Source organism: Coregonus clupeaformis, chromosome 26, assembly GCF_020615455.1.
Source record: "Coregonus clupeaformis isolate EN_2021a chromosome 26, ASM2061545v1, whole genome shotgun sequence".
Taxonomy (NCBI): Eukaryota; Metazoa; Chordata; class Actinopteri; order Salmoniformes; family Salmonidae; genus Coregonus; species Coregonus clupeaformis.
Genome location: NC_059217.1, coordinates 39,124,029 through 39,139,209, shown reverse-complemented (window position 1 = coordinate 39,139,209; position 15,181 = coordinate 39,124,029). Strand labels below are relative to the sequence as shown.

The following is a 15,181-nucleotide window of genomic DNA, read 5'->3' as shown; positions in this document are numbered from 1 at the left end:
TATATATATATATATATATATATATATACAGTTGAAGTCGGAAGTTTACATACACCTTAGCCAAATACATTTAAACTAAGTTTTTCACAATTCCTGACATTTAATTATAGTATAAATTCCCTGTCTTAGGTCAGTTAGGATCACCACTTTATTTTAAGAATGTGAAATGTAAAAATAAGCTTTTATTTATTTCATCACATTCCCAGTGAGTCAGAAGTTTACATACACTCAACATGCTTTTTCAGTTCTGCCCACAAATGTTGTATAGGATTGAGGTCAGGGCTTTGTGATGGCCACTCCAATACCTTGACATTGTTGTCCTTAAGCAATTTTGCCACAACTTTGGAAGTATGCTTGGGGTCATTGTCCATTTGGAAGACCCATTTGCGACCAAGCTTTAACTTCCTGACTGAAGTCTTGAGATGTTGCTTCAATATATCCACATAATTTTCCTTCCTCATGATGCCATCTATTTTGTGAAGTGCACCAGTCCCTCCTGCAGCAAAGCACCCCCACAGCATGATGCTGCCATCCCCGTGCTTCACGGTTGGGATGGTGTTCTTCGGCTTGCAAGCTGCCCCCTTTTTCCTCCAAACATAACGATGGTCATTATGGCCAAACGGTTCTATTTTTGTTTCATCAGACCAGAGGACATTTCTCCAAAAAGTACGATCTTTGTCCCTATGTGCAGTTGCAAACCATAATCTGACTTTTTTATGGTGGTTTTGGAGCAGTGGCTTCTTCCTTGCTGAGCGGCCTTTAAGGCTATGTCGATATAGGGCTCGCATATAGATACTTTTGTACCTGTTTCCTCCAGCATCTTCACAAGGTCCCTTGCTGTTGTTCTGGGATTGATTTGCACTTTTCTCAACAAAGTACGTTCATCTCTAGGAGACAGAACGTGTCTCCTTCCTGAGCGGTATGACGGCTGCGTGGTCCCATGGTGTTTATACTTGTATACTATTGTTTGTACAGATGAACGTTGTACCTTCAGGCGTTTGGAAATTGCTCCCAAGGATGAACCAGACTTGTGGAGGTCTACAATTTTTTTTCTGAGGTCTTAGTGGGACCATCATTTGTTTTTCAACAGGACAATGACCCAACACACCTCCAGGCTGTGTAAGGGCTATTTGACCAAGAAGGAGAGTGATGGAGTTCTGCATCAGATGACCTGGCCTCCACAATCCCCTGACCTCAACCAAATTGAGATCGTTTGGGATGAGTCGGACGGCAGAGTGAAGGAAAAGCAGCCAACAAGTGCTCAGCATATGTGGGAACTCCTTCAAGACTGTTGGAAAAGCATTCCAGGTGAAGCTGGTTGAGAGAATGCCAAGAGTGTACAAAGCTGTCATCAAGGCAAAGGGTGGCTATTTGAAGAATCTCAAATATAAAATATATTTTGATTTGTTTAACACTTTTTTAGTTACTACATGATTCCATATGTGTTATTTCATAGTTTGGATGTCTTTACTATTATTCTACAATGTAGAAAATAGTAAAAATAAAGAAATCCCTTGAATGAGTAGGGGTTCTAAAACTTTTGACCGGTAGTGTACATATCCTTTTTTTAAATATATTTTCCTTTATTACTTTCTGACCCTACCACCCATCCCCTAATTGGAGTAAACTAGTGAACAACAACACTTAGGCCTCTACTTCCAGCTTATACATACTCCATACATTTTATGGACAGTTAATTTTACAATAGTTCTATTTTGTTTGTTTTTACTCTTGAAATTCCTCTACCCTCAACCTCTCTGATCATTTTCATGATGTCCATCCGGTTTGCTTCTATACAGTGGGGAAAAAAAGTATTTAGTCAGCCACCAATTGTGCAAGTTCTCCCACTTAAAAAGATGAGAGAGGCCTGTAATTTTGATCATAGGTACACGTCAACTATGACAGACAAAATGAGAAACAAAAATCCAGAAAATCACATTGTAGGATTTTTTATGAATTTATTTGCAAATTATGGTGGAAAATAAGTATTTGGTCAATAACAAAAGTTTCTCAATACTTTGTTATATACCCTTTGTTGGCAATGACACAGGTCAAACGTTTTCTGTAAGTCTTCACAAGGTTTTCACACACTGTTGTTGGTATTTTGGCCCATGCAGATCTCCTCTAGAGCAGTGATGTTTTGGGGCTGTCGCTGGGCAACACAGACGTTCAACTCCCTCCAAAGATTTTCTATGGGGTTGAGATCTGGAGACTGGCTAGGCCACTCCAGGACCTTGAAATGCTTCTTACGAAGCCACTCCTTCGTTGCCCGGGCGGTGTGTTTGGGATCATTGTCATGCTGAAAGACCCAGCCACGTTTCATCTTCAATGCCCTTGCTGATGGAAGGAGGTTTTCACTCAAAATCTCACGATACATGGCCCCATTCATTCTTTCCTTTACACGGATCAGTCGTCCTGGTCCCTTTGCAGAAAAACAGCCCCAAAGCATGATGTTTCCACCCCCATGCTTCACAGTAGGTATTGTGTTCTTTGGAGGCAACTCAGCATTCTTTGTCCTCCAAACACAACGAGTTGAGTTTTTACCAAAAGGTTATATTTTGGTTTCATCTGACATTCTCCCAATCCTCTTCTGGATCATCCAAATGCACTCTAGCAAACTTCATACGGGCCTGGACATGTACTGGCTTAAGCAAGGGGACACGTCTTGCACTGCAAGATTTGAGTCCCTGGCGGCGTAGTGTGATACTGATGGTAGGCTTTGTTACTTTGGTCCCAGCTCTCTGCAGGTCATTCACTAGGTCCCCCCGTGTGGTTCTGGGATTTTTTGCTCACCGTTCTTGTGATCATTTTGACCCCACGGGGTGAGATCTTGCGTGGAGCCCCAGATCGAGGGAGATTATCTGTGGTCTTGTATGTCTTCCATTTCCTAATAATTGCTCCCACAGTTGATTTCTTCAAACCAAGCTGCTTACCTATTGCATATTCAGTCTTCCCAGCCTGGTGCAGGTCTACAATTTTGTTTCTGGTGTCCTTTGACAGCTCTTTGGTCTTGGCCATAGTGGAGTTTGGAGTGTGACTGTTTGAGGTTGTGGACAGGTGTCTTTTATACTGATAACAAGTTCAAACAGGTGCCATTAATACAGGTAACGAGTGGAGGACAGAGGAGCCTCTTAAAGAAGAAGTTACAGGTCTGTGAGAGCCAGAAATCTTGCTTGTTTGTAAGTGACCAAATACTTATTTTCCAGCATAATATGCAAATAAATTCATTACAAATCCTACAATTTGATTTTCTGGATATTTTTTTCTCAATTTGTCTGTCATAGTTGACGTGTACCTATGATGAAAATTACAGGCCTCTCTCATCTTTTTAAGTGGGAGAACCTGCACAATTGGTGACTGACTAAATACTTTTTTTCCCCACTGTATGCCATATCTTTCAAACTGTGCTCTCTCACAAAAGTTCTTAACCTATAACCTATATACGTATTATGGACACAGTATGTTTTACATTAGTTATCTTGTTGTTATTAGTCCAAACCTTCAGCCCCATTCAACCCCTCCCGTCTATCTCTTAACACCATCATTATTGGATTTCTGTTTGCCATATATTTTTCAACTGTACTGTGATGTTTCACAAAAGTTATGAACCTTCTGAAACATTGGCATTGCATGACATTGTTCTATCGTGTGGAATAGGCACGTCAGCTCTATGCACAACCCCAAATCAACCCTAGCCCTTTCCCCTAAGCTCTTCATGTAGATCTGAAAGAATTGGATTGGACTCAATTCAACTACACAACAAATCATCCAATCCATGATAACTTGAATCAGGTATCGGTGCTGGGATAAAACAAAAATGTGCACACCCTGTGGGTCCCCCAGGAATGGCTTGAGAAACTCCACAGTTCTAAATAAAACTTCAAATCAAATTTTATTTGTCACTTGTTTTGTAAACAACAGGTGTAGAGTAACAGTGAAATACTTACGTACGGGCCCTTCCCAACAATGCAGAGAGAAAGAAAATAGAGAAATAATAGAAAAGTATTAACACATTATAATAAAAGCAACGGTAGCTTGGCTGTATACATGGGGTACCAGTACCGAGTCGATGTGCAGGGATACGAGGTAATTGAGGTAGATATGTACATATAACTAGGAATAAAGTGACTAAGCAACAAGATAATAAACAGTAGCAGCAGCGTATGTGATTAGTCAAAAGGTTTGTGCACAAAGGGTAAATGCAGATAGTCCGGGTAGCTATTGGTTAACTATTTAACTAACAATTGAGCAGTCTTATGGCTTGGGTGTAGAAGCTGTTCAGGGTACTGTTGGTTCCAGACTGCGGTAGCAGAGAGAACAGTCTATGGGCAGTATGCACTACCCTCTGTATCACTCCAGTGAAATCCCATCAAAGGAGACGCACCTGAATGTGATTAGCTCATTAGCTCCCCACAGGAGCACACCTGCAACCAGTTAGTGCCTAATTAGAGAGGAAGAAACCAGAGTACACTTCAGAAAAAGGGAAAACAACTGGGTCGTGTTTTGTAATGGATAACGACATATGTACTCGTTTTGGGCAAGTTCATATAGCTGAGGCACCACCAATATGTTGGCTATTTATAACTCTACTATGCATTAAACACATTTCAACTCTCTCTTGGCAGGGACTCTAAACCAAAACAACTGGGCCAACAAGTATCCATCATGCAGCAATACCAGACAGTCACCCATCAACATCGAGGAGGAGCTGACGCAGGTCAAAGTTCAGTTCCAAAAGCTGAAGTTCGAGGGCTGGGAGGAGGTGACGTCTGATAGGACCACCATCAAGAACGACGGCAAGACCGGTATGAGCTCTCAGGTCACCAGAAGTCTCACAATAAAACCAGCATTACAACAACCAGTAATGAAACTGTAAAGCTAAAGTAATACAGTAAAATAATCAGCCATTCAGTCAGCTAGCTATTCAGTAGCCACACTGCCTGTATCTGAGCCTGTTGGTCTGGGTCTTAATACTAAGGTATCGTAGTACAAGAGTGAAGTGGAGGAATGCAAATTTGATGATGTGGTAATGATAATACAGTTGAAGTCGGAAGTTTACATACACCTTAGCCAAATACATTTAAACTCAGTTTTTCACAATTCCTGACATTTAATCCTAGTATACATTCCCTGTTTTAGGTCAGTTAGGATCACCACTTTATTTTAAGAATGTGAAATGTCTGAATAATAGTAGAGAGAATGATTTATTTCAGCTTTTCTTTCTTTCATCACATTCCCAGTGGGTCAGAAGTTTACATACACTCAATTAGTATTTGGTAGCATTGCCTTTAAATTGTTTAACTTGGGTCAAACGTTTCGGGTAGCCTTACACAAGCTTCCCACAATAAGTTGGGTGAATTTTGGCCCATTCCTCCTGACAGAGCTGGTGTAACTGAGTCAGGTTTGTAGGCCTCCTTACTCGCACACGCTTTTTCAGTTCTGCCCACACATTTTCTATAGGATTGAGGTCAGGGCTTTGTGATGGCCACTCCAATACCTTAACTTTGTTGTCCTTAAGCCATTTTGCCACAACTTTGGAAGTATGCTTGGGGTCATTGTCCATTTGGAAGACCCATTTGCGACCAAGCTTTAACTTCCTGACTGATGTCTTGAGATGTTGCTTCAATATATCTACATAAATTTCCTTCCTCATGATGATATCTATTTTGTGAAGTGCACCAGTCCCTCCCCCACAGCATGATGCTGCCACCCCCGTGCTTCACGGTTGGGATGGTGTTCTTCAGTTTGCAAGCCACCCCCTTTTTCCACCAAACATAACGATGGTCATTATGGCCAAACAGTTCTATTTTTGTTGCATCAGACCAGAGGACATTTCTCCAAAAAGTAAGATCTTTGTCCCCATGTGCAGTTGCAAACCGTAGTCTGTCTTTTTTATGGCGGTTTTTGAGCAGTGGCTTCTTCCTTGCTGAACGGCCTTTTAGGCTATGTCGATATAGGACTCGTTTTACTGTGGATATAGATACTTTGTACCTGTTTCCTCCAACATCTTCACAAGGTCCTTTGCTGTTGTTCTGGGATTGATTTGCACTTTTCGCACCAAAGTACGTTCATCTCTAGGAGACAGAACGCGTCTCCTTCCTGAGTGGTATGACGGCTGCGTGGTCCCATGGTGTTTATACTTGCGTACTATTGTTTGTACAGATGAACGTGGTACCTTCAGGCGTTTGGAAATTGCTCCCAAGGATAAACCAGACTTGTGGAGGTCTACCATTTTTTTTTCTGAGGTCTTGGCTGAGTTCTTTTGATTTTCCCATGATGTCAAGCAAAGAGGCACTGAGTTTGAAGGCAGGCCTTGAAATACATCCACAGGTACACCTCCAATTGACTTAAATTATGTCAATTAGCCTATCAGAAGCTTCTAAAGCCATGACATCATTTTCTGGAATTTTCCAAGCTGTTTAAAGGCACAGTCAACTTAGTGTATGTAAACTTCTGACCCACTGGAATTGTGATACAGTGAATTATAAGTGAAATAATCTGTCTGTAAACAATTGTTGGAAAAATTACTTGTGTCATGCACAAAGTAGATGTCCTAACCGACTTGCCAAAAGTATAGTTTGTTAACAAGAAATTTGTGGAGTGGTTGAAAAACGAGTTTTAATGACTCCAACCTAAGTGTATGTAAACTTCCGACTTCAACTGTATATAATTAGCTACTGAAATATTGGGCATTGTTGTTATAGTGTATACATATGGCACTTTATAAACTAAGAGTACATTTCTTGGTTCTGGTGTGGAGATGATTGAAGGTGTTTTTCCCTTTCTTGGTATTAAATTGGCATGAAATATAATAGCCTACATGCTGTGAACGTAAATATGTGTGTTTGTGAAAGTGCGTGTGTGCGTGCGTATGTGCATTTACATGTGTGAGCGAACGTTTTTGTGTTTTCCGTTGGCAGGCTTCATGGCCACATCAATATACTGTGTATGTGTATAATGGTTAATATGGTCAAATAATGCTCTGTGTGTGTTCTCTCCAGTGGCAGTGAACCCAGAGGGGGACTTCTATGTGAGTGGAGGGGGGCTGAGGGGCAGGTTTAAGGTGGGGAGAATCACCTTCCACTGGGGGCGCTGCAATGCTTCCTCAGAGGGCTCCGAGCACAGCCTCAGCGGGGTCAAGTATCCCCTGGAGGTAAGACCTGACACTCACCCATTATAACCTCCCTATGACAGAGTATAACGTCGTTACAACCTCCATATGACAGAGTGTAACCTCTCAAGCAGGGCAGGGCGATATGGCCAAAATATCATATCACAACATTTTTTCTCATTTCTGACTGTAATGTGGAATTTGACTGTGTTTTATGATTATGAATAACAAAATATGTAAATACCGGTATGTGTAGTACATGACAGTAGGGAGGCAATACATTAATTGTAAGTGGTTTTAATGGGCTTTCTCAATTCTGATTGTTTTCAACCAAACTAGGATAAAGCTGACAGTTAAATTTATTGAACCCTTAAAAGAAGGGTTCATTAAATAACAAATTAAAAAGTAATCAAATTTGTAGAACTTTTCATTTATTTAGCAATGTATCAAAATATATTGTAATACAGTGAGGGAAAAAAGTATTTGATCCCCTGCTGATTTTGTACGTTTGCCCACTGACAAAGACATGATCAGTCTATACTTTTAATGGTAGGTTTATTTGAACAGTGAGAGACAGAATAACAACAAAAAAATCAAGAAAAACGCATGTCAAAAATGTTATAAATTGATTTGCATTTTAATGAGGGAAATAAGTATTTGACCCCTCTGCAAAACATGACTTAGTACTTGGTGGCAAAACCCTTGTTGGCAATCACAGAGGTCAGATGTTTCTTGTAGTTGACCACCAGGTTTGCACACATCTCAGGAGGGATTTTGTCCCACTCCTCTTTGCAGATCTTCTCCAAGTCATTAAGGTTTCGAGGCTGATGTTTGGCAACTCGAACCTTCAGCTCCCTCCACAGATTTTCTATGTGATTAAGGTCTGGAGACTGGCTAGGCCACTCCAGGACCTTAATGTGCCTCTTCTTGAGCTACTCCTTTGTTGCCTTGGCCGTGTGTTTTGGGTCATTGTCATGCTGGAATACCCATCCACGACCCATTTTCAATGCCCTGGCTGAGGGAAGGAGGTTCTCACCCAAGATTTGACGGTACATGGCCCCGTCCATCGTCCCTTTGATGCGGTGAAGTTGTCCTGTCCCCTTAGCAGAAAAACACCCCCAAAGCATAATGTTTCCACCTCCATGTTTGACGGTGGGGATGGTGTTCTTGGGGTCATAGGCAGCATTCCTCCTCCTCCAAACACGGCGAGTTGAGTTGATGCCAAAGAGCTCGATTTTGGTCTCATATGACCACAACACTTTCACCCAGTTCTCCTCTGAATCATTCAGATGTTCACTGGCAAACTTCAGATGGGCCTGTATATGTGCTTTCTTGAGCAGCGGGACTTTGCGGGCGCTGCAGGATTTCAGTCCTTCACGGTGTAGTGTGTTACCAATAGTTTTCTTGGTGACTATGGTCCCAGCTGACTTGAGATCATTGACAAGATCCTCCCGTGTAGTTTTTGCCTGTGTCTGTGTTTGTGTCTCTTCACAGTCCCCGCTGTTCCATAAGGCATATTTCTATCTGTTTTTAAAATCTGATTATACTGCTTGCATCAGTTACTTGATGTAGAATAGAGTTCCATGTAGTAATGGATCTATGTAGTACTGTGCGCCTCCCATAGTTTGTTCTGGACTTGGGGACTGTGAAGAGACCTCTTGAGGCATGTCTTGTGGGGTATGCATGGGTGTCCGAGCTGTGTGCCAGTAGTTCAAACAGACAGCTCGGTGCATTCAGCATGTCAATACCTCGCACAAATACAAGTAGTGATGAAGTCAATCTCTCCGCCACTTTGAGCCAGGAGAGATTGATATGCATAATATTGTTAGCTCTCTGTTAGCCGTGCTGCCCTGTTCTGAGCCAATTACAATTTTCCTAAGTCCCTCTTTGTGGCACCTGACCACACGACTGAACAGTAGTCCAGGTGTGACAAAACTAGGACCGGCCTTGTTGATAGTGCTGTTAAGAAGGCAGAACAGCGCTTTATTATGGACAGACTTCTACCCATCTTAGCTATTGTTGTATCAATATGTTTTGACCATGACAGTTTACGATCCAGGGTTACTCCAATCAGTTTAGTCACCTCAACTTGCTCAATTTCCACATTATTCATTACAAGATTTAGTTGAGGTTTAGGGTTTAGTGAATGATTTGTCCCAAATACAATGCTTTTAGTGTTGCAGTCATTTCAGTCGCTGTAGTAACTGACGTGTATAGTGTTGAGTCATCAGCATATATAGACACTCAAAGCCAGTTGCATGTCGTTAGTAAAGATAGAATAAACTAAGGGGCCTAGGCAACTGCCCTGGGGAATTCCTGATTCTACCTGGATTATGTTGGAGAGGCTTCCATTAAAGAACACCTTCTGTGTTCTGTTAGACAGGTAACTCTTTATCCACAATATAGCAGGGGGTGCAAAGTTATAACACGTTTTTCTAGCAGCAGACTATGATCGATAATGTCAAAAGCCGCACTGAAGTCTAACAAATCATCAATTTTATCATCAATTTCTCTCAGCCAATCATCAGTCATTTGTGTAAGTGCTGTGCTTGTTGAATGTCCTTCCCTATAAGCGTGCAACAACAAGTCTGTTGTCAATTTGTTTACTGTAAAGTAGCATTGTATCTGGTCAAACACAATTTCTTTCAAAAGTTTACGACGGGTTGGTAACAGGCTGATTGGTCAACTATTTGAGCCAGTTACTATTCATAAGTAGGGCAATAACTTTTGCTTCCCTCCAAGCCTTGGGGCACATACTTTCTAGTAGGCTTAAATTGAAGATATGGCAAATATGAGTGGCAATATCGTCCGCTATTATCCTCAGTAATTTTCCATCCAAGTTGTCAGACCCCGGTGGCTTGTCATTGTTGATAGACAACAATACTTTTTTTTAACCTCCTACACACTTACTTTACGTAATAAAAAATTACAATGCTTGTCTTTTCATAATTTGGTCAGATATACTTGGATGTGTAGTGTCAGCGTTTGTTGCTGGCATGTTATGCCTAAGTTTGCTAATCTTGCCAATTAAAAAATAATTAAAGTAGGTGGCAATATCAGTGGGTTTTGTGATGAATGAGCCATCTGATTCAATGAATGATGGAGCTGAGTTTGCCTTTTTGCTCAAAATGTCATTTAAGGTGCTCGAAAGCTTTTTACTGTCATTCTTTATATAATTTATCTTTGTTTTATAGTATAGTTTCTTCTTTTTATTCAGTTTAGTCACATGATTTCTCAATTTGCAGTACGTTTGCTAATCGGTTGTGCTGCCAGACTTATTTGCCATACCTTTTGCCTCATCCCTCTCAACCATATCATTTTTCAATTCCTCATCAATCCAAGGGGATTTAACAGTTTTTACAGTCATTTTCTTAAATGGGTGCAGTAACTGGAATAAGCAATTTCGTAAATGTGTCAAGTGCAGCGTCTGGTTGCTCCTCATTACACACCACAGACCAGCAAATATGATTTACATCATCAACATAAGAATCACTACAAAATGTATTGTATGACCTCTTATACACTATATTAGGCCCATCCTTTGGAACTTCGGTTTTCCTAGATATGGCTACTATATTGTGATCACTACATCCGATGGATTTGGATACTGCTTTAAAGCAAATTTCTGCAGTATTAGTAAAGATGTGATCAATACGTTGATGATTTCATTCCTGTGCTGTTTGTAACTACCCTGTTTGGTTGACTGATAACCTGAACCAGGTTGCAGGCACTGGTTACAGTTTGGAGATTTTTCTTGAGTGGGCAGCTTGATGAATGTCAGTCAATATTGAAATCAATGTACTGTTCAATGACAGTACATAGGGTGTCAACCATCTCCTGTACCTTGTCTCTCTCTGTCTTTTCCAGATGCAGATCTACTGTTATGAAGCGCTTCACTTTGAGTCCATAGACCAGGCCATCAAGGACGGGGGCAGGATCACAGCTCTCTCTGTACTGTTAGAGGTGTGTGTGTTCGTATGTTGTGACTTGCTATGGCCATGTAATAAATGTCTGGAGCATATAGTGTGTAAAGTGTAGCTCCGGTTCAGGTAGGTAGGTACTGTAGGTAGATTGGGTGGAGCGGGTGTTCCTGAGGGGGATCAGGTAGGTAGGTAGGTACTGTAAGTAGATTGGGTGGAGCGGGTGTTCCTGAGGAGGTTCAGGTAGGTAGGTACTGTAGGTAGATTGGGTGGAGCAGGTGTTCCTGAGGGGGATCAGGTAGGTAGGTACAGTGGGGGAAAAAAGTATTTAGTCAGCCACCAATTGTGCAAGTTCTCCCACTTAAAAAGATGAGTGAGGCCTGTAATTTTCATCATAGGTACATGTCAACTATGACAGACAAAACGAGAAAAAAAAAACCAGAAAATCACATTGTAGGATTTTTTATGAATTTATTTGCAAATTATGGTGCAAAATAAGTATTTGGTCAATAACAAAAGTTTCTCAATTCTTTGTTATATACCCTTTGTTGGCAATGACACAGGTCAAACATTTTCTGTAAGTCTTCACAAGGTTTTCACACACTGTTGCTGGTATTTTGGCCCATTCCTCCATGCAGATCTCCTCTAGAGCAGTGATGTTTTGGGGCTGTCGCTGGGCAACACGGACTTTCAACTCCCTCCAAAGATTTTCTATGGGGTTGAGATCTGGAGACTGGCTAGGCCACTCCAGGACCTTGAAATGCTTCTTATGAAGCCACTCCTTCGTTGCCCGGGCAGTGTGTTTGTGATCATTGTCATGCTGAAAGACCCAGCCACGTTTCATCTTCAATGCCCTTGCTGATGGAAGGAGGTTTTCACTCAAAATCTCACGATACATGGCCCCATTCATTCTTTCCTTTACACGGATCAGTCGTCCTGGTCCCTTTGCAGAAAAACAGCCCCAAAGCATGATGTTTCCACCCCCATGCTTCACAGTAGGTATGGTGTTCTTTGGATGCAACTCAGCATTCTTTGTCCTCCAAACACAACGAGTTGAGTTTTTACCAAAAAGTTATATTTTGGTTTCATCTGACCATATGACATTCTCCCAATCCTCTTCTGGATCATCCAAATGCACTCTAGCAAACTTCAGACGGGCCTGTACATGTACTGGCTTAAGCAGGGGGACACGTCTGGCACTGCAGGATTTGAGTCCCTGGCGGCGTAGTGGGTTACTGATGGTAGGCTTTGTTACTTTGGTCCCAGCTCTCTGCAGGTCATTCACTAGGTCGCCCCGTGTGGTTCTGGGATTTTTGCTCACCGTTCTTGTGATCATTTTGACCCCACGGGGTGAGATCTTGCGTGGAGCCCCAGATCGAGGGAGATTATCAGTGGTCTTGTATGTCTTCCATTTCCTAATAATTGCTCCCACAGTTGATTTCTTCAAACCAAGCTGCTTACCTATTGCAGATTCAGTCTTCCCAGCCTGGTGCAGGTCTACAATTTTGTTTCTGGTGTCCTTTGACAGCTCTTTGGTCTTGGCCATAGTGGAGTTTGGAGTGTGACTGTTTGAGGTTGTGGACAGGTGTCTTTTATACTGATAACAAGTTCTAACAGGTGCCATTAATACAGGTAACGAGTGGAGGACAGAGGAGCCTCTTAAAGAAGAAGTTACAGGTCTGTGAGAGCCAGAAATCTTGCTTGTTTATAGGTGACCAAATACTTATTTTCCACCATAATTTGCAAATAAATTCATAAAAAATCCTACAATGTGATTTTCTGGATTTTTTTCCCTCAATTTGTCTGTCATAGTTGACGTGTACCTATGATGAAAATTACAGGCCTCTCTCATCTTTTTAAGTGGGAGAACTTGCACAATTGGTGGCTGACTAAATACTTTTTTTCCCCACTGTAGGTAGGTAGGTACTGTAAGTAGATTGGGTGGAGCGGGTGTTCCTGAGGAGGTTCAGGTAGGTAGGTACTGTAGGTAGATTGGGTGGAGCAGGTGTTCCTGAGGGGGATCAGGTAGGTAGGTAGGTAGGTAGGTAGGTAGGTAGGTAGGTAGGTAGATTGGGTGGAGCAGGTGTTCCTGGGGGGGTTCAGGTAGGTAGGTAGGTAGGTAGGTACTGTAAGTAGATTGGGTGGAGCGGGTGTTCCTGAGGAGGTTCAGGTAGGTAGGTATTGTAGGTAGATTGGGTGGAGCGGGTGTTCCTGAGGGGGATCAGGTAGGTAGGTAGGTAGGTAGGTAGGTACTGTAGGTAGATTGGGTGGAGCAGGTGTTCCTGGGGGGGTTCAGGTAGGTAGGTAGGTAGGTAGGTACTGTAAGTAGATTGGGTGGAGCGGGTGTTCCTGAGGAGGTTCAGGTAGGTAGGTATTGTAGGTAGATTGGGTGGAGCGGGTGTTCCTGAGGGGGATCAGGTAGGTAGGTAGGTACTGTAAGTAGATTGGGTGGAGCTGGTGTTCCTGGGGGGGTTCAGGTAGGTAGACACTGTAGGTAGATTGGGGGATGCGGGTGTTCCTGACAGGTATGTTAGTTGTCGACACTGACAGGAAGAGTGTATTTGCGGATGTGTTTGTGCGGATGTTTGTGGGTGTTTTCGTATGTTTGTGGGTGTTCGTGCATGTGCGTGACCTGTGTCAAGATTGTATAGTGGATCATTTTGCATCCATGCCAGCAAGGTTTGTCATAGTCGATGAAGGATGACATTATATCTACTTGCACTGGTGGACTTACCATTAGGCAGAAGAGTCAATAGCTCACATCATCATCAAGCTGGGCAGAATTGAAAAAAATTATTCCGCACGAGGCCCCTAGATTACCTCACACATGTTAGGCTACACTCTGCTACCCACCCTGAAATCAAAGGGGACAGGATAGTGGAACTGATTACCCACCACAGTATCAGACTGAGAAGAGATTAGACATGCTATATGGAGTTTGGGTTCAGCTGTGGATTCTAAAGTCTCTAGCTATTAGCTTGCATCAGTGTGAGCTTCAGTTTAGTATCATATTTAGCTTCAGCTTTAAAGCAGCCCAAAAATGTAGGGACACAAAAAGGTGAAGGAGAGGAGACGAGGAGAGGAAGCCTTTTGAGATGCCTGACTAATCTGTTGCCATACCCCCTTTACAGACAAGCATCGAAGACAATGACAACTACATGGCCATTATCGACGGAGTCAACAGTGTCAGCCGATTCGGTATGCCAACCTGACCTACAGTAACCCTAAACTCATCCAATGCTCACCTTCAAATAGTGTATCTAATGTAACGACTCGCTAGGTGTGGCTGGTAGGATGTCAATGATGAGGACCATTGACAGGAACATTGGCATATTTATTCAAATAAATGGGTTCTCAAAAAGGATGATAAAAAACTGTTACTCAAAACCACAACCACACACAGGGGATAAACTTAACTAAGACTGGAACTTAACTTAAGAGACTAAATAGCTGGGCTGCTATCCAGTTTACCAGCCAATTGTTATTTCCAGTTTTTTCTTCCTGTGGAAAGTCAATGTCCATGGGCTTCCTCCAAATGTCTGTAGAGCTCAGCCTCCAGCATCCAGCCAGGAGCTCCTCCCCTGCTGAACTGAACCAGCACCTTAAATGTCTCAGCTGTGCTGCAGCCTAAAGCTTAGAGTATACTTCAGTCTAAACAGTTCACGCATATATTATCAGTGGTGTAAAGTACTTAAGTACTTTTGGGTATCTGTACTTTACTATTTATATTTTTGACAACTTTTACTTTTATTTCACTATATTCCTAAAGAAAATAATGTACTCCGTACATTTTACCTGACACCCAAAAGTACTCGTTACGTTTTGAATACTTAGCAGGATAGGAAAAGGGTCCAATTCACACACTTATCAAGAAAACACATGGTCATCCCTACAGCCTCTGATCTGGCGGACACACTAAACACAAATGTATCTTTTATAAATGATGTCTGAGTGTGGCCCTGGCTATACGTACATTTTAAAAACAAGAAAATGGTGCCGTCTGCTTTGCTTAATATAAGGAATTTGAAATTATTTATACTTTTACTTTTACTTTTGATACTTAAGTATATTTAGAACCAAATACTTTTAGACTTTTACTCAAGTAAACTCAGTAAAAAAAGAAACGTCCCTTTTTCAGGACCCTGTCTTT

The 15,181-nt window shown here is 41.9% G+C and overlaps 1 protein-coding gene and 1 long non-coding RNA gene across 4 annotated transcripts in view; one reads left to right on the top strand and one right to left on the bottom strand.

The window, feature by feature from the left end:
• The window catches only part of LOC121540552 (receptor-type tyrosine-protein phosphatase zeta-like), a 121,761-nt gene that overhangs the window by 61,262 nt on the left and 45,318 nt on the right, over positions 1-15,181 (top strand). For all 3 annotated transcript variants that reach the window (XM_041849518.2, XM_041849516.2, XM_041849515.2), the window contains exons 3-6: positions 4,626-4,805; positions 7,002-7,153; positions 10,979-11,074; positions 14,163-14,229. In XM_041849518.2, coding sequence (XP_041705452.2) covers positions 4,626-4,805; positions 7,002-7,153; positions 10,979-11,074; positions 14,163-14,229 — 495 coding nt within the window. The remainder of the gene's footprint in view (positions 1-4,625; positions 4,806-7,001; positions 7,154-10,978; positions 11,075-14,162; positions 14,230-15,181) is intronic.
• Positions 1-15,181, bottom strand: part of LOC121540554 — a 76,099-nt gene that overhangs the window by 55,341 nt on the left and 5,577 nt on the right. The window lies entirely within an intron of this gene.